At 43.6% G+C, this 23,209-nt stretch overlaps 1 protein-coding gene across 5 annotated transcripts in view; it reads left to right on the plus strand.

Moving 5' to 3' along the window:
- Positions 1 to 23,209, plus strand: part of rap1gapa (RAP1 GTPase activating protein a) — a 343,293-nt gene that overhangs the window by 18,206 nt on the left and 301,878 nt on the right. For 2 of the 5 annotated variants that reach the window (XM_069918272.1, XM_069918274.1), the window contains exon 1: positions 20,504 to 20,519. The exons of 1 other annotated variant lie outside the window; for it this stretch is intronic. Coding sequence is in view for 1 of the 4 variants with exons in the window: in XM_069918269.1 (XP_069774370.1) it covers positions 19,187 to 19,223 (37 nt within the window). In the remaining 3 variants the exon portion in view is untranslated. Of the gene's footprint in view, positions 1 to 19,132; positions 19,224 to 20,503; positions 20,520 to 23,209 lie in introns of those variants that run through there. 2 more of the 5 variants (XM_069918269.1, XM_069918287.1) reach the window with 2 other exon arrangements.

Consider the following 23,209-nt stretch of genomic DNA (forward strand, 5'->3'; position numbering starts at 1 on the left):
TAGGAGGGGGAGGAAAGATAAGAGCCGGCATAGGAGGAACATAAGGTGGAGGGAGGGAATGTAGCACATCCCACCCCTGTGATTCAGGGACAAAAGGTTCCTCCTTTCTCTTATCCCTGAGTTCTTTCTCCTTCAAAACCAGTTGGTCAATGGGTCCCTTGAGCCAGCAGGCTGCATATTCCCTGCTCTCAACATTGTCCCTCTGGTTTTGATAGAGCCAGATGTTCAAAGCTTGACACATCCAGTCATCCTCGGATCCGAACTTTGGCCAGTACACGGAGCTCCCTTTAACCGTGCTTTTAACCCATTCAATACAACAATACCTGACCATTGTCAGTTTGTCTTTCCCACGGGTCCTTCCCGTGCCCCACTCAGATAACATCAACCCAAGCGGGCTGTACGTAGCTATCTGGTTTTCACATCCTGTACCAGGACTCTCTTCCTTGCTACTCATACTTCCCATACTGATAGGCAATTAAAATTCCTCTTACCGGGTTCTAGTAGCAATGTTCTAGCGCGCTTCCTCCCGTTGTTTGTTCTCAATGCCTCTTCTCGAATATCATTCGCTTCTTCCACTGACCAGCTACCCGTCGTCCGTGAGTCCAGCTGAATCAGCTGGGGTGCACCTACTCTCGTCGTCGGGGCACTCTGTCAGTGGAGGGAGTGTGATCCCGGACGAGCCCCCATTTGTAGAAACAGAATTTACCTTTAAAGAAATTGCTCGAGACAAATATTGAGAACAAAGAACATTTATTATAATAACAATGCAAAGTTGGGTGCTTCCCCTTACCTTGGGAATACACACATACACTGGGGCTCACCCAACTTTTATACAGTAAATTTCAGTATCAGAATACCCTCCCCCTTACATTCTTCTGCCCCCTGGATGGGTTTGGCAGAGGCAATCCTTCCTGCCTACGTGCAGTTTCAGTATACTTGGAGGACCAGGGAAAATCCTGTCGGTGTCCCTTCATGTTATTGTCCTTATTCACACCTTCCTGATTCTCAGAGCTACAGTCTCTTGGTATGTAGAGTTGGCTCATCCTGTCTAGGGTTGGCTAATTTAATATGTATAAATCTGTGAAAGGTTAACTAATTAGATATATAGGACTTGGTACTTCTGTCTAGGGCTAGGAGACCCTTATCTGTTCCAAACTACCTCAACTTCCTACATTCTATTGTTCCTTACCACTCCTTATCTTAGTCTTATGGTGGCTCTTGTCACAAAGACTAGAAGATTCTTATGTTAATCATGCTGACTCTGCTTTCCTGCATCCTAATTCCCAAGCTCATCCTGCTTGTACTGGTTACAGCCATTAACTGATGTATGAATTTCAGTTTCCTTCATGTTCATAATTTTAGATCAGTTTTCCCATCTCTCACAGAGATGTCTGGTTGAATGGACATGAGAGAGAATGGGTTACAGGGAAATAGTTGGAGGAACGGTCATGTTGGAGGGATGAATTGTTCGTATATTGTCACCTGCACATAGATGCACTAACATTCTTTGTTTTGCGAGCTATCCAGGCAAGTCAACTTGTGCAGCAATAAACATTGTGCAGTGTGTCGCGTTACTGTAAGAGTGCAGGGTTGCAGAGACACTGTGTAGGGTATTTGGAAAAGTACATTTAAGTACAGGGGCGTAATTGTTGGATCATGGATGCTTCTCTTCAACCAGCTCCATACCATTCATGAATATTTCAACATATCAATAAAGTATTCATTAAAATGTTTCATGAACTAACAGCAGAACTGCTGCCAGCAATGTGCTTGGGATGAATTGAATAATTTAAGGGCATTAAAACTATATATGTGCAAGTCTCTCCGGATCAGATATTAATGATTTCATGGCAACATCTATATTTCCTAGAAAACATTCCTCTTTCATCAACACTGCCAAGTTCAGGTTCACTAACATTTCACATCACTCAGTTTGTGGGATCATCTTCTGCCAGGTTTGCCACCTTTACAACAAAATTGAAATCAAGGAGATATGTTTGAGAGCTGGAATAAAATCAGATTAGCCACCTGTGGACACAGATAATCTCAGGACAGTTCCTCTGATCTGTCACCAATTGGTCTGCCATCTTGCACTGGAGATGTTCCAAGAACACACTTCCAAGCAGCCAAGCCAAAATCTTGAGGCTGGCATCTGTTGCTGATAGCAATCCAACTTAATCTCTGCATCTCAATCTTAACCTCCCACTCTGTGGGGCCATGATTTAGAAACCACGAAGCAATACTAAAGTGGCCATTCAGCCCATTGTACAATGCCAACTACTGGTGGAACCATTTCATCAATCCTATTCTTTTAACTGTTTCCCCTCTTCTTTATAACTTTTAATGATTCAGTTTCCATATCCCTCATATACAGTGAGTTCCAGCTTAGCACTTATAACCATATAACCATATAACCACTTACAGCACAGAACAGGCCAGTTCAGCCCTACTAGTCCATGCCTTAGCAAATCCCCACCCTCCTAGTCCCACTGATCAGCACCCGGTCCATCCCCTCCTATCCATGTAACGATCCAGTCTTTCCTTATATGTAACCAATGATCCCGCCTCGACCATGTCTGCCGGAAGCTCATTCCACATCCCCACCACCCTCTGCGTAAAGAAATTTCCCCTCATGTTCCCCTTATAATTTTCCCCCTTCAATCTTAAACCATGTCCTCTAGTTTGAATCTCCCCCTTTCTTAATTGAAAAAGCCTATCCACATTTACTCTGTCTGTCCCTTTTAAAATCTTAAACACCTCTATCAAGTCCCCTCTCAATCTTCTACGCTCCAGAGAAAAAAGCCCCAGTCTGCACAACCTTTCCCTGTAACTCAGACCCTGAAATCCTGTCAACATTCTCGTGAACCTTCTCTGCACTCTCTCTATTTTGTTTATATCTTTCCTATAATTTGGTGACCAAAACTGTACACAGTACATGAAGATTTCCCACACTTCTTGTATCTTTTGATCCACACTTTTAAATTATGCATCGAATAGTGGGAGCATTGTTTACTTGACCTGTCTAAACCCAAGAGTTCTGATGGGCTGTATTCTGGCTCCCAAGGTCAAGTCCAGTAGCATACGGTGGTTTTCTAGTGTTCAGCTTGAATGGATGAATATTTTGGAGGGTCACTCAGGGTTGTGTTGGGCTGTGCTTAGTTCAATAATTTTTCCAGCTCAGGATGGTTTTTTGATTACATTACAGCATCTGTCCTCATCAGCAAGATACACACTAATGCCTCTGGGTAGGATGGGATCAGGTTAGGTGGGTGGAATGGTTTGGGGTGGACAGGAGTCAGGTCAGACAGATGAGGTGGACTGAGTTTGATTCAGAGGAAGTGTGGGCTTTGATTTTGAGTTGGGTTTGGATCAGCCATTGAGGAGATTTAATTTTATACCTGAGTGGTGCTCACTTTTACAGCTCTGCCAGGTCTCTTCCAAAGCTTCCACCATCTAACTTATTAATTGCAATTTTAACACCAATTATATCAATATCTCTGAGAAATTTGGAAGTTCAACACTTACAAACAAGAATGATCCCTTCCTGATTTATCTCCCACCTCTTTCCAATTTTGCTGTGTGCTCCACATTGATCACTGGTCCTCCACTTCACTTGATTTTTAAAAAATACTTGATGCTTTCAGATTTTTGGCCTTAATCCCTTGCATCTTAAATACTGAGAGTGATTTTCATAAATTAAGTTTGTAATCCCATCACGAACCTCTATTCAAGGAAGCTTAAAACTCCCTGGATTTACCTTCAATGGAAAGATTCTTTAGTCTCTAAAAGAGCCTTGGATATAAATTAAAGTTGAGCAAATTGGATTTGATCCAAGCTATTACATGAAAAATATTTCTCCCATCTTTTGCTGGTGAACCACCTGTTATCCTCATCCTAGCTGCTGTATGGCAATCTTTCCTCACTTCCTGATGCAGGGTCTCAGCTTGAGACAGTGACATGTGTCCTTTGTCTCCATGGACTTTGCATGATCAGCTGAGTTCTTCTGTTTGCTGTGTAAATGATGAGCTCATTGGGTGTATGGCTGACTCAGAACACTGACGTGAAGAGCCTGGCCAGTGTGTTACCAATGAGGCTGCCTCACCTGGAAATAATTACTAGGGCAATTTATCTCAATTAACTCAACTTTGTGAGATTTACTCATTATAAACGCACACTATATGATTTGATTTCTGAGCATCTAAGCTGCTTTCTTCATCTGAAAGTGAGAGTGTTTACACTTGCAGTGTGATTGATGACTACAATCTTTTGTCAGGAGATGCAGACTTGGGATGTTTGATAATAAATCATGAGTCAGGAGTGGCCAATTTTTAAATTTTTAATTTAGACAACAAGCCATTTTGGCCTGTGGTGTAGGTTGATTGGATGGTGCAGGCTCGTGGGCTGAAATGGCCTGTTACTGTGCTGTATAAATTAGAAATTAAAAGGTTGGCCACCCCTGGTCTACAGTAAATCACTCTCATCTTTAATGCTAGATTTAATCTCATTAATAAGTTCCAAACCGATACCAAATTAGTTCAGTTACAGCTTAGTGATTATTTTGAGGAATGGAGATAATGAACAGAATTGAAACTGTTTATCATGTTGCTATTTTTAACTTTGATTTTGACAGAAATTGATTTTGAAATTACAAAATAACATTTAGAACATAAAAAAGGCTTATCTTCCACAATTACTAGCAGTAATGAAGCAAGTGTAATGGGTTGAGCTCAGTGAGCAGAACTGATTTATTGCAGGCTGCTGGGCTGGAGTTATACTCCCAGCCCGGACCTGGCTGAGAACCGCGTTTGGGGGCGCTGATGTCACCCGGGCGTCACGTGGTCCCCCAGTGTGGGCTTCTGTGCTGAGAAGAAGGGGAAACCCCCAATGGTGCCATTTTGGCCGGCTGCCCCGCCGTGTGGATTACAAGCGGGGCTGGTTCACCTGCCTAGTGGTGTGCCGCCACACAAGCTCTTTTAGAGGATATGCTTTCATTCTGGCCAAGAGTTCGAAACAATTTTGGGATGAATCGGAATCAGAATTTATTGTCGTGAACATGATGTGAAATCTGTTGCTTTGCAGCAGCTTCACAGTGAAAACAGCTATAAATTATATTTTTTAAAAAATAAGTAAGTGCAAAAATAAGAGAAAGTGAGGTAGTGCCTGTGGTTCATGGCCCATTCAGAAATCTGATGGCAGAGGTAAAGAAGCTGTCCTATGCCGCTGAGTGTTCGTCTTCAGGCTCCTGTACCTCCTTCCTGATGGTAGCAGAGTGAAGAGGGCATGGCCTGGGTGGTGGGGGTCTTTGAGTTCGAGGCTGCTTTCTTACGACACCACCTCTTGCAAATGTTGCAACATTGGTAACAAATGGTGGGATGGGGGAAGCAGTTAGTGGATAAACATTGCTGTCTGTGTGGAGTTTGTACATTCTCCTTGTGAGTTTCTCCCAGTGCTTTGGTTTCCTTCTACAGAAGGGTCAGGATGGGTTGGTTTCCCAATAATGGACTTCTGGATGCAACTCTGAACCTGACAGTCAGCCTTCATGCTGACAAAAATAGACCTTTGTGCCATGAGAAATATTGAGTCAAGATCAGAGCAGTGTTCGCATTCTCCCTGATCTCCACCCCATGCCCAGTGAGAAAGATCAGACCCTTCCCACAGGGGCCAAGGAAGAGATGGCTGAAACTTGATAGGGGTGTCTCTGGGCAAACATTGTACATATGGCCAGTGAGTCACTGAGCGTTTATCCCTATCTCACTCTCTCCTTGAAGTGATTCAGACCCTGACCAGGCCACAGTTTACAGCTGTTGTTCAATTTCTTTACAATCATACAGACACAATTTTTAATGAAAACTTTTTACCCCATTTAAAATCGACTTCCTTTTGGGAATTCAAACCTGATATTTAGGAATCAGGTGGTCTTTGTACTTCACACTTTCCATTGTCTGAGGCTTTTCTGGTGGACTTTATGGCGTGACTTTCCTGCCAGACTGCACCATGGTTATACTCATTCATAGACTGGGGTGGGGGATTTGGTTCGATTTGCCTGTGCTCGGCTCCTATAATGGCCATTCTTTTATCCTCTGGCACAATGCAGAGGACCCAACAAGCTGACCTTTCATACTCCAGAGCCCTTTGAAATGTCTCTTATGGATAGGAACTTTTATTAAAAAAAACTTTTGATTGTGCAGTAAAAACTTCAGAAGGATGTTCCTGAGGTTGGAGGGTTTGGGTGAAAGGAGTATTAGACATGCTAAGATGTTTTCCGTTGAGAGCAGGAGTGCGGGGTGTGACTGTGTGGAGGTTTATAGAATCATGAGGGGCATAGATAAGGTAAATAGTCATAGAAGTTCTCCCAGTATAGGTGGATCTAACACTGGAGGGGTAGATGTAGGGCAAGAGGGGAAATATTTAAGGGGCAGTGGGTCTGACACAGGAAGTGATGCAAGCAGGGATAATTGTCATATTCAAAAGGTATTTAGACAGGCAGAAGGATAGAAAAGGTTTAGGGGGATATGGGCCGAGTGCAGGCAATTGGAATGAGATTGTGCAGGGACAAGATGGACCAAAGGGCCTGTTCATGCCACAGAGCACCAAAGTTCATAGAAGGCATTTTACGGAGCTCAGTTTAAACATTTTAATGCCAAAGAATGTAAAGGCAATGACAACCTGCATTTAAGCCAGCATTGATAGGGTTGAATGGAAGTGTTTCTGAACCTTGGCCTCCCCCCACCATCTTTCCCCTATATCTGGCCCATTCTCTTCTCTTTCCTCTCTCCCACCCTCTATCTGCCCATTACCCACACCTTCTGTTTTTCTCTCCAGCCCCACCCCTTCCCTCCCTCCCTCCACTTCCTGCCACTTCTGTCCAGGCCCCACGCCACCCTTCCCCTTTCCCCCCTCCAGCTCCCAACCATCTCCTTCCCTCAGAGTACACCTTCTTCAGCCCTCAATTAAAAAAAAATGTTGGTGCTGCCAGAGATGGTGTAATGGTAGCGCTGCCACTGGTGTGGACCCGTGAGGAGTGGAGACGCAGTGCTCCCACAGGGTCTGATAAAGGAGGTGATGGTAGTTTTATTTAAAATCCTGTGACCGCGATGTCTGACCCAAGATGGCAGTGCCTCTGATCGCCAGCAGCCACGAGGGTTTGCGGACTCCAGGGAAGTGGAAGACTGGGACAGGGCACCAGAAAATAGGGAGACCATCCTCTGTCTGAGAAGGAAAAACAGAGGAGACGAACCACAAGGCGGTGACCACGGTGGCAGACCAATAAGGGGTTCTGTTGCTGAAGGACTCACGCATGTGACAGGCTGCTGGTCACAAGGCAAGGAACCCACGCAGGCTGTGGGCTGCTGGATACTGTGCTCGAGGGGCTCACACCAGGTTGCAGACAGCTGGAGGCTGGCTCAAAACTGGCTGAAGGGGTACCAAGTATTGGAACTAATGGTATTGGAGGTTCGAATCTGGACTCGGGTTGCCGATGGTTTGGACCGGACTCTGTGCATCTGCGGAGGCTGCAGGAGTGCTAGAGGTGAATCCACAGACACTTGGTGACTCTGGGGGGAACTCTTTTGTTTCTCTTTCTCTGACTAAGAGGTGCTTCAGGCAATTTCTGCTGATGGTAAATCTATCTGCCTTACAGCAAACAAAAACAATTTCATGTAATTGTAATGATCCTGTTTTATTATATGACAATAATTGAAACTTTTACTTTTTCCCCATTCCCCCCTCGTCCTCACCTATCACCTTCCAGCCTGTGCTCCTCTCCCTTCTGCCTCCTCTGGTTTTTCATTCAGGGTCTGTCCATTTATTGCTATTCCTGAGGAGGGGTTTTGGCCTGAAACGTTCTGTCCGTTGCTTTACGTGATGCTACACTCCTCTGGCACTGTGTGTGTTGCTCCAATTCTCCAGCACCTGCTGTCGCTCTTGATCACCAAAGGGTTAACATGTTATCTGTTATCAGCCCAAGGCATGGGGGATGATCTGTTAATGACTGCTCAAGGTCACAAATGAACTAAGCTTGGCAAATAGCATTCATTGTCATAATTCACCATATCCTGTCAAAATTTTCAGTGCATTTTAATGCCAGGAGCAAAGCATTGGCAATATTGTTCTGATCAAATCGATTGCAATGATGGGAACTTTAATCAGCTGGTAACTAACACATTCACCGAGGCTATTCTGCAGAGGCTCACCTCTTCTCAAATCTATTATTTGGGTGTTTCAAAGTTGTGAAATGCCACAATCTTATTCTTCTCACTGCATTAAACTCTCTTGAACAAATGTGTGTCACACGCAGACAGTTTATGAACGGGCTTGCATTGAGATCATCACAAAATTAGAAGAAAATAAATGTCTTAAGTGTCACCCAGAAAATATTATACTGTGGGAATAAATAATAGCATGGAAGAGAAAGGAGTGATTCAGCGGCTACTGACAAAGAGCCGCAGAGAAACCAATGGCTGATATCTGGCCAGCTCTCCACGAGTCATGGTGTCACTCGCACTACATTGTGTTAAATTCTCCACAAGCCAATCTTTTTAACCAAAAATAGACTTTATTCACAGCAAATTATTTTACAAAAAGAAAATCGTACAAAGTCTCTACTCACCCTTAGTTTTGTATCCATACATTTCCATAGCTGTGCTTTGCTCTCTATTTACACTATTGTCACCACTGTGGCATCCTGTTGTTTCTTTCCCCCACCACCACCTTTGTTGGTTGAAGGACTTCCCCTTGGTCGCAACCTCTCAATGCCCAGTGAAGACTGTGGTCCTTCCTCACAGCGCCCTTGTGTTGGCTGTGCTATGCCTCAGCATGGAATGTGGCAGTGGGCAGCATTCCCTCACCAATATCTCTGTGCTGGAAGACTAGCAAGTTTCAAGCATACCAAATGGCATCTTTCACTGGATTAACCATCCTCCAGTGGACTCACAAGCAATACATATGCAGGAAAAATAAATAAAAATAGTTTAACAAATATAATTATCTTGGGTGGTTAAGTGTGAGCAGTTCCTTTGGTCATTTAGCAGTGAAGAAGCTGATCCCCCTAGTGGTGCTGGTTCTGATACGACTGTATCTCTTCCCCGACGGGAGCAGCTGAAAGATGCTGTGTGCAGGGTGGAAGGGGTCTTCAATTATTTTATTTCAGACAATGATACCAGAAGATCACATTGATTGGTGGGGGGGGGGGGGGGGGAGGAGGGAGACCCCAGTGATCCTCTCTGCCACTCTCATGGTCTTGTGGATTGACCTGTGGAGAGTCAGAACAGCTGGAGTTCAGAAGGATGAGGGGGGACGGACTCTTACAGAGAAATAAACTTATAAAAGGAGATAAGATAGAATAAGGCAGGTTTTTTTCCACTGGCTGATGAGACTATTAATAGGGGACAGATTCAGGGGAATAGACTTAAGAGTCGCGAATCTGGAACTCTCTGCCAAATGAAGGAGTGAAGTCTGCCTCATGAGGATGTACAGGAGTGGAACTGAGTCCAAATTAGCCATGATGGTATTGAATAGTGGAGCAGGCTTGTTGAGCCGGGTGGTTGACTCCTGCTCCTGGTTCTTATAATCTTATGGGCAAAAAGGTGGTTTGGGTGGGTCTGGGCTTGTGCTGTACTTATAAAATAGGTGTCAATATCAGAAACTGAATTGTCAATCTGTTTTGAAGACAAACCTGCTATTTTATCAGCAAGAGTGAATTTATTTTTATTTTCATATTATCTTGTGGCCATTTGGGGAGGTACATTGTGGTTAGCACAACGCTATTACAGTGGGAGGAACCTGGGTTGAATCTGCTGCTGTCTGTGAGGAATTTGTACATCCCCGGGTGCTCCAGTTTCCTTCCACATTCCAAAGATGTATGGCGTTAGTAGGTTAATTGGTCACAGGTGTACTTGGGTGATGTGGGCTCATGGCCCTGAAGGGCCTGTTACCGTGTTGACTCTAAAAAATTAAATTAAGATGTCTCTGCTGGCTCAGACCAATCCATCAGTTCCTTCCCCACCCATTTTCTGACAGTACCTTCCACCTTGATTCTCCCATCATCCTCCTGCACACCAGGGACAATTTACAGCAGCCACCTCCCCCTCTCATCTTCACACCTTTGGGATCTGATGGAAACTGGAGCACCCAGGTAGAACTCTGTGGCACAGAGGGGGACGTAGAAAGGTGACAGAGATAGCAGTGGAGGTGAGATCACTGGATTTGCAAGGCAGCCCCTTTCCCCGCTGAGTCCATGGCCAGAATTGGTCGTGAGGCCAATTTATTGTCGTACACCTAAGTACAAAGTACAGATGCAGCAAAATTCTTGCTTGTTGCAGCCATGCAGATACGGAAGACACACCAATTACAGAAGTACACGTTAAACCACCCCAACAGAGAGAGAGATGATAAATATAAAGGGCAAATAGATAAATAAATATTCTCAGCTACAGTTAGTGCAAGAGTACAATCAAACAGAGAAAATGAAATGACCTGCATTGAAGTCTTGTTTTTTATTTTGATCTCATTCAATCCATTTCCAGAAAACAAAGTGAGTGACATTCTCCAGGAACTTCATTCTTGCTGGACTCTAATCAGTAGTGTGCAGAGCTGATGATTATTTAATCATTTTGGAATTTGTGGTCCCTGAACCAGTTTCCTGTGAACAACTTGTCTTTTGGTCCTGTTCTCAGTGAGAGTGAAATGCATAAAAATCTGCAGTCTGGCTTTGAGCCCATACATGTGGTGCCACAGCACGTATTGAGCTTTCTACAAAGCCATGCCTGGCCCTGCATCAATGCACTCCTTTCTCTCAGGTCACTGCTCCTTGTGGATGCCAGAGTACATCAACATTCTGTGTCAGTTAAAAGGGACGTGCAGAATATTGCTATTCAGTTCATACATAATTTATTTAAATAGTTTCTATGTTGTCCTGACTGAGAGACAGAATTTGAATGAGCTTACCTGTTGAGTTGCGTGAACAATGCATTGATATCAACGGCATAGATCTGCACAGAATCCCAAACACAGTAAAAGAGAGTAATTGACTGAAACAGAACAGAAGCAGGCCCTTCAGCCCAAGTTTCTGCTGTTTTTGTAATTTATACAGTTCGGAGTTGGAGTGAAAAGGAAGATCAATTAGCACCAAACAATGGTAGCGTGAGAGCACAAGTTGTGGGGTTCATTCAGGAGCCTGATGTTTGCAGGAAAGAAACTGTCTTTAAGCCTGTTGGAGTGCAATTTCATGCTCTTGATTTTTCTCCCCAATGGAAGGAGGGAGAAGGGAGTGTGTCTGGGTCTTTCAGTATGACAACTACATTTCTCTGGCAGCAGGAGATTTACATGGAGTTCATGGAGGGAAGGGAAGTCTGCTTATTCATTACCTTCTGCTCTCAATGGTAACACCTGTAGAAGTTGTTGAGGCACAGGGGACATGTTGAATTTTCTGAGTCTTCTGAGAAACTTGAGGCATTGGTGTTGTGTCAATGTACTGTCCTAGGTAAGGTTATTGGAGATGGTTATTCCCAAGAATTTGAAGCCACCTTCTCTCTCCACTTCAGCAGCAGTAATATGAACAGGGATGTGGACTCTTTCCCCCTCTCTTGAAGCCTGTGATCATCACCTTCATTTTATTGATGTTGAGAAAGAGTTTCTTACCTTGGCACCATGCCACTGGACTTTCATCCTCCTGTATTCCATCTCATCATTATTTGACACTGGCCCATTTCTGTGGTGGTGTCGGTGAACTTGAAGTTGGAGTTGGAACAGTATTTAGCTGTATAATGGTGGGTATAGAGAGAGTGTAGTAGGACATCCTTGAGCAGCACGTGTTAGAACATAAGAAATAGCAGCAGGAGTAGGCCATCCGGCCTGTCGAGCCTGGTCCGCCATTCAATGAGATCATGGTTGATCTGATGATAGGCTGATCTCTACCTACCTTTTTTTTTTAACTGTATCCCTTAATTTCCCCTATAATGCAAAAATTATCCAACATTGTCTTAAATATATTTACTGAGGTCACCTCCACTGCTTCATTGGATGGCAAATTCCACAGATTCACCTCCCTCTAGAAAAAGCATTTCCTCCTCATCTCCATCTTAAACCTACTACCCTGAATCTTGAGGCAATGTCCTCTAGTTCTAGTTGTTGAGTGTGATTGTGGAGGAGATGTTGTTCCCTATCTTCACTGATTGCTGACTTCAGATGGGGTCTGGAATGCAGCTGATAGAAAGAGGAACCCATGAATGTTTCACATCATGAACACTTCAGAATGGACAAGAGGGGCAGAATGGCCTTCTACGCTGTAAGTATTAATAATTTCATGATTTCATTGGGTGAATCAACACTGTTTCCCTTTCATGTTATTTTTTTACTTAGATAGAATAAATAAATGGAACAGTTTTCCTGATTTTATTCTGGAATTACAGAGTGATCCATCTTCCCTGACCTTTGTTTCATGACTTATTTTCCTGTTTGGACCTCATGAACAGGAGTTGACGTCATTGACCTGGTCAATATTTTCAATTGTTTCCAAGCCAACTGGATCAATATTATGAGTATAATATATCTAATTTCTCTTAATATGTCTGGATCAATAAGAGGAAAACAACGTACTGTGGTCTTTTACTGATGCAAGCCCCTCTCATTGTTCTCAGCCAGCCCTACTTTGGCCAGACATCCCGTCTGAGATGTGCATTGTTCTAAATGACAGAATGATGGTGCACACTGTGCAACCACTTCTTTGGTGGCCTCAGTGAGGGTGAAGAGACATGATCACATTCACAAGGCCCTCTGACAGTAACACATCTCCCAGCCTCATTCCCATCCTCAGCCCCATCCCCAGTCTCCTGTCCCATCCCACCCCCCCAATCCCATCCCCCAGCCCCATCTCCAGTCTCTCATCCCCAGTCTCCCATCCCCATTAGTAGAGATCAGGTTAAAACAGTAAATATTGTTGCAGCTTATTTTGAAAATGATTAAAACCCTTTGCCCCTGCTTCAGGAGTGAAAACAAAGAGGGCTGGAATACTCAGCATAAGGAGCAACGTCAAGTGTGAAAGAGACAGTGAAGGTTTCACATCAATACTATCACCTGAAACATCAACCCTGTTTCTCTCTCCACAGCTGCTGCCTGACCAGCTCTTTCTGCTCTCGATGCAGAGGTGATATGTAGTGCAGCCAGTAGATCTGCTGCCTCACACTCCAGAGATCCAGTTTCAATCCTGGCTAGGCTCTATCTGGGTGGAGTTTGCATGCTCCCCCGTTGACTGCTGGGTTCCCTCCGAATGCTCATGTTTCCTCTCACATCCTAAAGACATGAGGGTTGATAGGATGATGAGCTGCTGGAATTTGGCCTCTGGTAATGGGGTGAGTGGCTGTTGATGAGAATGTGTATGGCTGATATTCATTTGCGGGATCCTTGTGGTCTGCTGCAATGGTCCAAATTTGGACAGGCTGATGCTCACTGGCCAATGGAGCAAGTTTGGTGTGATCAGACCCTTGACACAGGGGACAGGACTGGGGACGGGAGACTGGGGATGAGAGACTGGAGATGGGGCTGGGGGATGGGATTGGGGGGGTGGGATGGGACAGGAGACTGGGGATGGGGCTGAGGATGGGAATGAGGCTGGGAGACTGAGATTTTCACTTTCTTATTTTCACTTTATGACCACTCTGGAACATATTTGTTTTCCCACAAGCTTTAATGTGTGTATGCTGTGAAGGCTCAGTGGCTGAACACTTCCCTGGTGTCCCTATAATCACTCTCAAGCACTTGTTATTCAAGACACAGCACTGACACACTTCCCAATCCAGTTTAAGCACCCTAGAAGATTCAGTGTTGGTCTAGAGCACCAGAACAGAGAAGGTTCATGCACAACCATTATGCATCAATATATACAGATTAAAAATTACTTATTCATTCTTTGTGAATTTATAATCAGCATAATGCTATTGAATCACAACATTCAGGCTGGCACTTTGCTGTAGGCTTTGGATTTAAGTTCCACTTTTAATTTGACTTTAAACAGGGTGGAATTTTCAACAGCATTGAAAGTAATTTCTTCCTGATGCATTGTATCCACAATCATGGTCGTGTTGGCTGTGGGGTTTGTGTACATTCAATACGTGCAGATTTCAATATAGTGCCATTTTAAAAATATTCATCTAATTATCTCTCATTGTTCGGAAATACAAAGAAAGGTTTGAGCTGAATAAATTGAGGTGTGAGTTGTTAAAGTGGAAATTCTGTGAGGTGGGACAGGAGAGAAATTGACGGAAAGGACGAGAGACTTCACCAGAACCCAGTCAAATGTCTCCACCTGCAACATGACTTAACTTTGGAACTTGCACTGTTCCTGGCATCAAGATGAGGTGTGACCTTGCTCCACTGGATTTATCCATTCCCTCCAGTTGCCTGCAAGCTAAAACAATACCCTCAGTGACAGCTTCAAGATTACATTGGAGAAACATTATCCTCATACCTTTCTCTCCTTGACAAAAGTTTTGTTACTGCTCCCACTACCTCAGCACCAGGCAGGATAGGGCTGGCCTGTTGCATCAGATTTCAGATTTATTGTCAGAGTACATACATGACATCACATACAACCCTGAGATTCCTTTCTCCTGTGGGTGAAGCAGAATCACCACATATTGATAGTGCAAAACTTAACTGCACACAGTGTGAACGTAAACTGTAAACAGATAACAAATGCAAACAAACTGACTGTGCAATAAAGTGGACAAGTAAGAATCCTTAAATGAGTCCCTGATTGAGTTTGTTGTTGAGGAGTCTGATGGTGGAGGGGGAGCAGCAGTTCCTGAACCTGGGTGGTGTGAGTCTTGTGGCACCTCGAGCTCTTTCCTGATGCCAGCAGCGAGAACAGAGCGTGTTCTGATGGCAGCATTCCCAGTAAATGTTATTGATGGTGGGGAGGGCTTTGTCTCTCCCCACTCCCTTTTGGACGGCTTTAAGCTCAGGGGTGTTGGTGTTCCCATTCCAGACTTTCCATCACATATCTGTAGAAATTTGCCAGGGTTTCTGATGTCAGACCAAACCTCCACAAACTCCTTTGCTGAAGAACAAAACCCAACTTTCTGTGAAAGGTCCACACCTTCTCCTGAGAGGGGATCTCCAGGTCATTCCAGTTCCTCCCACAGAAAACGTGTGAGTCATTATTTTCATTGTTCCACCGTTGACAGTTGTGCCTTCGCATACAACATGTGTGAGTTGGCCACTGGAAATTGCCCCTCCTGTGAGATGAATGGGGGAATCTGGGAGGAGTGGATGAGAATGATCTGGGTAAGGATTTTTTTTAAATTTCCTGTAACTATGGGAACATAAGATGTACACTGTTTATTGATGCTCAGACTGGTAGTTTAAATGTGCCAGATCCATTCATTAGTTATGCAGAGTGCAATCGTGTTTTGAAAGGAACATTTTATGGTCTTTACAATAAACTGGGTAAACAGAATTTGTGTATATTTTGCTTGAGGATAGATTATTCCGCATACTTTTTGCCAGCTGAGAAAATAAAAGCAAATGTTGACTGGTTAGTAATTAAACTGGATGAACTTGTGTCCCTGTTTAGCTTTTTTAAATTGAAATGCCAGTTGAAATTGCTGCTGCTCAGTTTCTTTTCCACTAATGCTTCCTTATTAAATGCTATCCTGGTTTGCTCAAGAACTTGATGTCATAATTGAGCTCCTTTTAATCACTTCATAGCAGCCAATGCTATGTAAAATGTCTCTTTTATTCAATTGAATATTATCAACCTTGGACTTTTAATAACACATGGCAGAAATGAAGTTGTGGTTGCAGCAAGTTTAAATACATCATTTATAAACAGTTTACATGAACCAACTGAAAAACCTCACAAAGATAAGCGTATACAGAGCCGTTGTCATACCCACACTCCTGTTCGGCTCCGAATCATGGGTCCTCTACCGGCACCACCTACGGCTCCTAGAACGCTTCCACCAGCGTTGTCTCCGCTCCATCCTCAACATCCATTGGAGCGCTCACACCCCTAACGTCGAGGTACTCGAGATGGCAGAGGTCGACAGCATCGAGTCCACGCTGCTGAAGATCCAGCTGCGCTGGATGGGTCACGTCTCCAGAATGGAGGACCATCGCCTTCCCAAGATCGTATTATATGGCGAGCTCTCCACTGGCCACCGTGACAGAGGTGCACCAAAGAAAAGGTACAAGGACTGCCTAAAGAAATCTCTTGGTGCCTGCCACATTGACCACCGCCAGTGGGCTGATAACGCCTCAAACCGTGCATCTTGGCGCCTCACAGTTTGGCGGGCAGCAGCCTCCTTTGAAGAAGACCGCAGAGCCCACCTCACTGACAAAAGGCAAAGGAGGAAAAACCCAACACCCAACCCCAACCAACCAATTTTCCCTTGCAACCGCTGCAATCGTGTCTGCCTGTCCCGCATCGGACTGGTCAGCCACAAACGAGCCTGCAGCTGACGTGGACTTTTTTACCCCCTCCATAAATCTTCGTCCGCGAAGCCAAGCCAAAGAAGAAAGAAAACATGAAAGGTAAAGGCTCATAGTGATGGGGACGTTGCAACTCTTGCGAAGGATCTTTTGGCCAGGATCGCAGAGATATTCCTCTGTCATATAGGAATACAGGCAAATCTGAAATTATTTTCCTTGAATGTCACAATTAAGAGGTGCTATTTCTATGAAATTTAAATTTAGACATACAGCATGGTAACAAGACCTTTCGGCCCTCAAGCCCATGCTGCCCAATTACATCCAATAAACCTACAACCTCAGAACATTTCGGACAGTGGGAGGAAACTGGGCCCCACGGAGCAAACCCATGCAGACACAGGGAGAACATACAAACTCCTTATTTTAACCTCTTTCCTAATTGTTGGCACTGTAACAGCATTGTGCTAACTGTTACACTAACCGTGCCACCTAAGATGGGCTAAGCAAAGTGGTCACATGGGAAAGGTCAGATGCTGTGTCGACTGTTGAATATAAAACAGAAGAATATGTTTATAAACAAGCATACGAGTTAAATACAAAAACTTTCAGATATGCTCTCAACATAGCACCCACTAGTTAACCAAATGAGTCTTTTTTTTACTAAATTTGTTACATGACAAAGTTTGCATCTAAGATGCGATTTTTTTTCTGCGTACATAACATAGACCTTGAAAGCATTCTCTTTATTGGAACAGACATAGACACTCAGTTTATCTGAAGGAACTCTCTTTTACTTCTTTCTCCAGTTGTCAAGGGCGCCAATTGATACTCATGGTGACTTTGCCTTACGCCAATCAAAAGTATATCATGTACATTACATTTTTAATATAGAATTACATAACAATCAAAAGAACCTTTAAACCCTTGAAGAGTAGTCTCGGTGGGTGGGTCAGCGTGGAATATGGGCTGAAGGGTCTGTTTTCATGCTATCTCTGACTCTGTTAGGGGTGTTATCCCCACTGTTGAGGTTGCATGATCAGTGTAGCTAATGGGATTGTGTGGGACCTGTGAGCAGACATTTTGGACAGAGTTTCAGGTGCTTTAGGGAACTTATTAAAATAATAATAATGATGAGTGTGGTCAAGATAAACCATGGATAGAAAATCAGTGCCAATGCCGTCCCTAGAGGGTTGAAGCATGCTAACGAGGAGGGAATATGTAGAGCTGCCCGCGGTTGGCATCCAGGCAGCATCAGGAAGAGTCCTGGATTTATTCTTTTCTATTTTTAGCAATAAATGAACAAGCAGATTTACGAACGAGGTTGAAAAACTAGAACTAACGAGAAGGTTATGGCAGAGTTAAGGAGCAAAGTCAGCCACATCTCCAGTCTGTGCTTTGAGATGATTTATGTCACTTCAGTGCAGTGCATCACACAAAAATGTGCAGACACTGTGATTGTAGTAAATCACGGAAATGCTGGAGGAACTCAGCAGGTCTCAGAGTCCACAGGAGACAATGATATGTTAACGGGTGTTTCGGGTCTGAGCCCTTCCTCAAGGTGTAAGTAAAAAGCAGCCAGGGGCCTGAATTACTGGAAAAAAGAGAGGAATGGGAGGGGAAGGAGAACAGTCCAACAGACAAAAAGTATTAATTGGACATGGATGGGACACAGGAGAGGAAAAGTGAGAATTGATTGTGGCTCTGTGAATGCAGAGCTGAAGGAAAGGAGACAGAGGGCATGGGAAAGAGAGCTAGAGAAAAGCAGAAATAAGGTAAGGGAAGGGAGAGATTGGGAGGGGGATGGAGGTAACGGAAACAGGAGAAGTCGATGTTAATGCAATTCTGTTGGTGGTTGCCAAGAGGGAATGTGTGTTATTCCTCCAATTTGCAGGTGGTCTCAGTCTGGCAGTGCTTGAGACCTTGGACAGACATGCCAGCAAGTGAATGGAGTGGGGAATTGAAATTGGTAGTTACCACGCTATTGTGGGGGACAGACATAAGGTATGAATGTCCACTGCAATAGCAGGGATCTCCCAGTGGCCACTCATTTCAAAGTGTCATCTATAGTGCCTGACTTTTACTCATGGAAAAGGGCTCAGGTCCAAAATGACGGTTATATATCTTTACCTCCTATGGACTCTTCAAGACCCGCTGAGTTCTTCCAGCATCTCTGTGTATTTACTGTTTCACTCTACTGTGCAGTTCCTGCCACTCTCACCACTTCACTGAACTAACATGCCTTCTTTCTGCATCGGCTGATCTGCCAGCTGGCATCTTGTAACATTTCATCCAACATAGTTTTTGCAAAAAGAACTAATTCACATTTCTCCTGGGTAGGGAAGGTAGGAACCTTTGTTGAAGAACAGTTTATTTTAAATACCCTCTTACAAAAGAAATGCCTTTGATAGAGAGACAGCCACAAATTGACTGGCCTCATTCCAGTAAGCTCACAACTGTGGGTTCAGTCCAACCCCCCCCACAAACATTAAGGATTTAATTACGATGTGAGTCGGAATTCTGACATCAAAATCAATTTAAAATGGGATATTCCAGTCCCAATGCAGGGATGTGCGGAGCCGTGTGAAGTCACATGACACAGGCAATTTGAACAGAGGGAGAAAGAATAAAAAGCCTCTTCATCACGTTGTGGGAACTGCATTGCTGTGGGCTGCTCACTACAGGAAGTCGTTTCCCCGACGATTTCTCACTGCCTTGTCCCTCTCTCCTGACAGCTGATTTCACTCAGCCCGGCTGCTCTCCAATGACAGTCGCTGCTCCTTCAACAAGCACACGGCAAGGTAGGTGCACCAGTCTTTGCTTTTAACTTTGACAGGATGAATCTGCCTGAAATGCCTCTCTTCCCAAAGCAAATGAGCTGAACAATTTGGAAATTGAGAGACCAGATGCGGCTCATGTAACGCTGACCAATGCTCCCATCTGCCGACACAGGTTGCAAGACTTTCATGCCTGCTTGCACTGACTTTCTGGATACAACATCTGAGCAATTTTCAGAGGCGACCCGATCTGATTACCCTTTCACTACTCAAATTTGTAATGTTCCTTGACAGTCAAACCAAGGGAATTTATCTACAGTTTTACCCTAGCCAAGCAGGATGAAATATTCCTCTGGCAGCTAAGCTATGTATCTTGGATGAGGTGCTCCTGTCCTTCTCTCCTATGCCCTGGTGTTGCAGGGCAGTGACAGAATTGAGTGAAGATTGCTTGGGACCTTCTGTTGTGGTTGAACGTAATGAACCTCAGGATGATCTCAGGAATGAATAATCCCACTCAACACCCCTCCCACCCTCTATTACCATCAACGGAACGAGGCTACACCATCATATATGAGTCTGTAAGGAGAAATATTGTCAGGTCATTGTGTTGCGCAGCAAGGATGCATCTGAACCCCACCATACTCCCTTGGTAAAGAGTTTGTTTCACAGAGAAAATAAAGCAACAGGACCAAGGGAATTAGTTTGAATAGGATAAACTGTTCTTGGCTTCTCACAAAGGAGATGTAGAAAGAGAAAAATGTTATAGAAATTCTTCATTTTCTGGAGGAGTAAATGGAAGATCATGTTAAGCAAAGAACTTAACTGCTGGAAGAACTCAGCGGGTCAGACAGCAGCCATTGGTAGGAGTGGCTCGACAATGATTTCGCCCCCATTTGTCCTTTTGAAGGAAGGTTATTGTGGCACAAGAACAGCATCAAACTTACCTTCCACTGACAGAGGCTCTGGCCTCCACCTGGTCTTGCACTAGCCATAGATCACATAGTTTAACCCTTTGATGGAAATAAGATCTGAGCAGAGTTTGCCATCACAAAGGAGAAATTTAAAGTGAGTCATGATGAAATCTGATTTGTTTACACTTGGATAAATCCAACTGTGAATATCAATCAAAGGATGGAACCCATGTTTGAATATTGGGAAGTTGATAAACACAAACTGCAGATGCTGGAATCTTGAGCAAACAATGAGAAGTGTGGAACAATATTGTACTGTGCTGTAATGTTCAATGTTCTGGAAGCTGGAGGGACTCAATGAGCGAGTCAGGCAACATCTGTGGAGGGAAATGGTCAGTCAATGTTTCAGGTTGGGACCTTTTCTTGAGATGATCCAGAATCTTGTATAACTATTAGATGAAGACACTGAACATGGTGATTGATAAGTTGTTGACGTTCACCACTGTCACCACTTGACTCTGATTGAAAAGCGAATCACAGGAAGATTCAGAGCACATTAATGCATCCACTTCCCTGTAGATTAGCGAGAGAAATTTAGCTTAAACTCATTTGAGGGTTAAAAAAATTAAATTTTTGCTGATGACAATCTTTGTCTGTCTGATGACAGAATAAATGTAATGTCATGAAATGTTATATCTGTTTTATTACATGACAATAAAAGAATCTTGAATCAAATCAGTGAATTCTTAGTCACAGCACTTTCTGGAACCTTGTGAGTTTTTAAAAAAATGAAACATCTTTAATATTCTTTGGAAATTTCTGGTTGAATTTCATCATTGAATAAAAAGCTACCGTAAATATGTGTGAATAATGTGTTCCATGTATAATGCGATCCCCCCCATTATTGAGGGGAAAAAGAGGGATAATTTTACCCCCTTGTATAATACACCCCCCCTCCCCTCACCCGCCTGATTCGCGCTGGCGTCTCTCCGCTCGCCTGCCTGGCCTCCTGTGTTGTGCTCACGTCTCTCCGCTTGCCTGCCCACCCGGCCTCCTGAGTCGCACTTGTGTCTCTCTGCCCGCCCGCCTGGCCTCCTGGGTTGTGCTCTCGTCTCTCCGCCCACCTGCCCGGCTGGCCAACCGAGTTGCTCTGCTGACTACTGCTCGCCCGCCCGCAGAAATTACTTTTTTAAATTTTGCTCTCATGTATAAAGCAACCCCCCCCCCCCCATTTTTGAGGTGAAAAAGGGGGAAATTTTTTTAGCATTATACACAAATATTTATGGTAATTGTTTAAAATGTACGCCATTATATTTGTAATATCACCAACATCTTAAATCCACCAAAACCTGCCTTAGTTACCTACTGTTAGCTAAAAAACTGATATTCTTCCATCCCCTGTTTGAATTGTTATTCCAATGAAGATTAAAATTATTGGCTTCTGCACCGTAATTATGTTCATAAAGATTTCTAAGCATGTTTCTTATCTTACTCAGATTTAATTAATCTTTTTGTTAGCTCCTATTTTTTGCCAGTACTAAATTATTACAGTTCATTGAACTTGTCTTTAATTTATTTCTTGGTGATTTAACTTGAAGCTGTGAGAATCTAATGACTTTTATGGCATGCCTGAGATTGGGTTTTGTACAGTATTTTTTCTTTATCCTTAAAGACCATTAATTGTACTTTCAGATAGTTATTGTTGATGACATTTATTATATGGAGCGAAGGGAATAGCTTGCAATGTTTAGTTATGAAAGCTAGCTTCATTTCACAGGGAAAGTAACATGACTCAGGGAATTAGTCTCACAGATTGAATGCAAGAAACTGTTCTTCCTTCAAAGGTAAAATAAGTCCAGACCTGTGAAATATAACGAATATCAGGAGATATGCAGCTACTCTGGAGCTATAGCCCCTTTCTCACTGCCAGCCTTCCTAGAAAATGGGAAAATTTGCAGGGCAAGCTGACCTCGGGAGCCTTTCACACCACACCAGGTAATTCTGCCGGACTCTGACATTTGGTCCTTCCATGTATCAGAGCCTGATTGAAATCTTCTCACCTTGCCCGGTTATGTAATTTCACATCGTGCGATTTGACCCACGATATTGGCAGGTTAACTCAGATGTCATCAGCGGTGTGAAAGGGGCATGTAACTCAGATAACTGCAATGTATTTACATTTTGGTCAGTCAAACCAGGACAGGGCTTACTCAGTAAATAGCAGGGCCTTGGAACATGTTGCAGAACAGAGAAACCTTGGGGTATAGGTGCATAGTTCCCTGAAAGTGATGACACAAGCAGGCAGGGTGGTGAAGAAAGCATTTGCCTTCATCAGTCAGAGCACTGAGGGCAGGAGTTAGAACAAGCTATTACAGATGGTCAAGACATTGGTGAGACCACATTTAGTGTAGTTCTGGTCACCAACCTTTAGAAAAATTGTCATTAGTCTAGAAAGATTAACCATGATGTAACTGAGGGATTAGAGGGAGGGGCTGGATGATAATGATAAAAAGTTTATTGTTCTATACATAAGTATAATGTACAGATGCATTGATATTCTTACTTGCTGCAACCATACAGGTTCCTAGCAAAGAAAACCCAAATAGACTGGATTGGTTATAAGAATGAAATTACCAGGATGTACCTCGGGCAAATGATCAGAGAGATCGATAGGTTGAGTCTTTATTCCTTGGAATGTATGAGGGTTGAGGGGGTGACCATATGCGAAATCTTCAGGTGAAAGGTCATTCTGTTTTTACCAGGGCAGGTGTCTAAAACCAGGAGGCATCGGTTTAAGATTAGAAAGAAGGGATCTCAGGGGCAACATTTTTCACACAAAGGGTGGTAGGTATGTGGAATGAGCTGCCAGAGGAAGTGGTAGAGGTGGTACAATTGTGATGTTTAGTTACTTCAAGAGGTACATGTTAGGAATATGTGTCAAATACAGGTCAATGGGTCAGGCTCAGCTGAAAAACCTGGTTGGCATGGAGAAGTCAGACCAAAGAGCACGTTAAGTGCAGTACAGATCTGTAACCCAATGGCTGTACAGGACTCACAACATGATGAGACATGTGTGGGTTTTCAAAGAATGACCAGCAA

Source organism: Narcine bancroftii, chromosome 2 (assembly GCF_036971445.1).
Source record: "Narcine bancroftii isolate sNarBan1 chromosome 2, sNarBan1.hap1, whole genome shotgun sequence".
NCBI classification, from domain to species: domain Eukaryota; kingdom Metazoa; phylum Chordata; class Chondrichthyes; order Torpediniformes; family Narcinidae; genus Narcine; species Narcine bancroftii.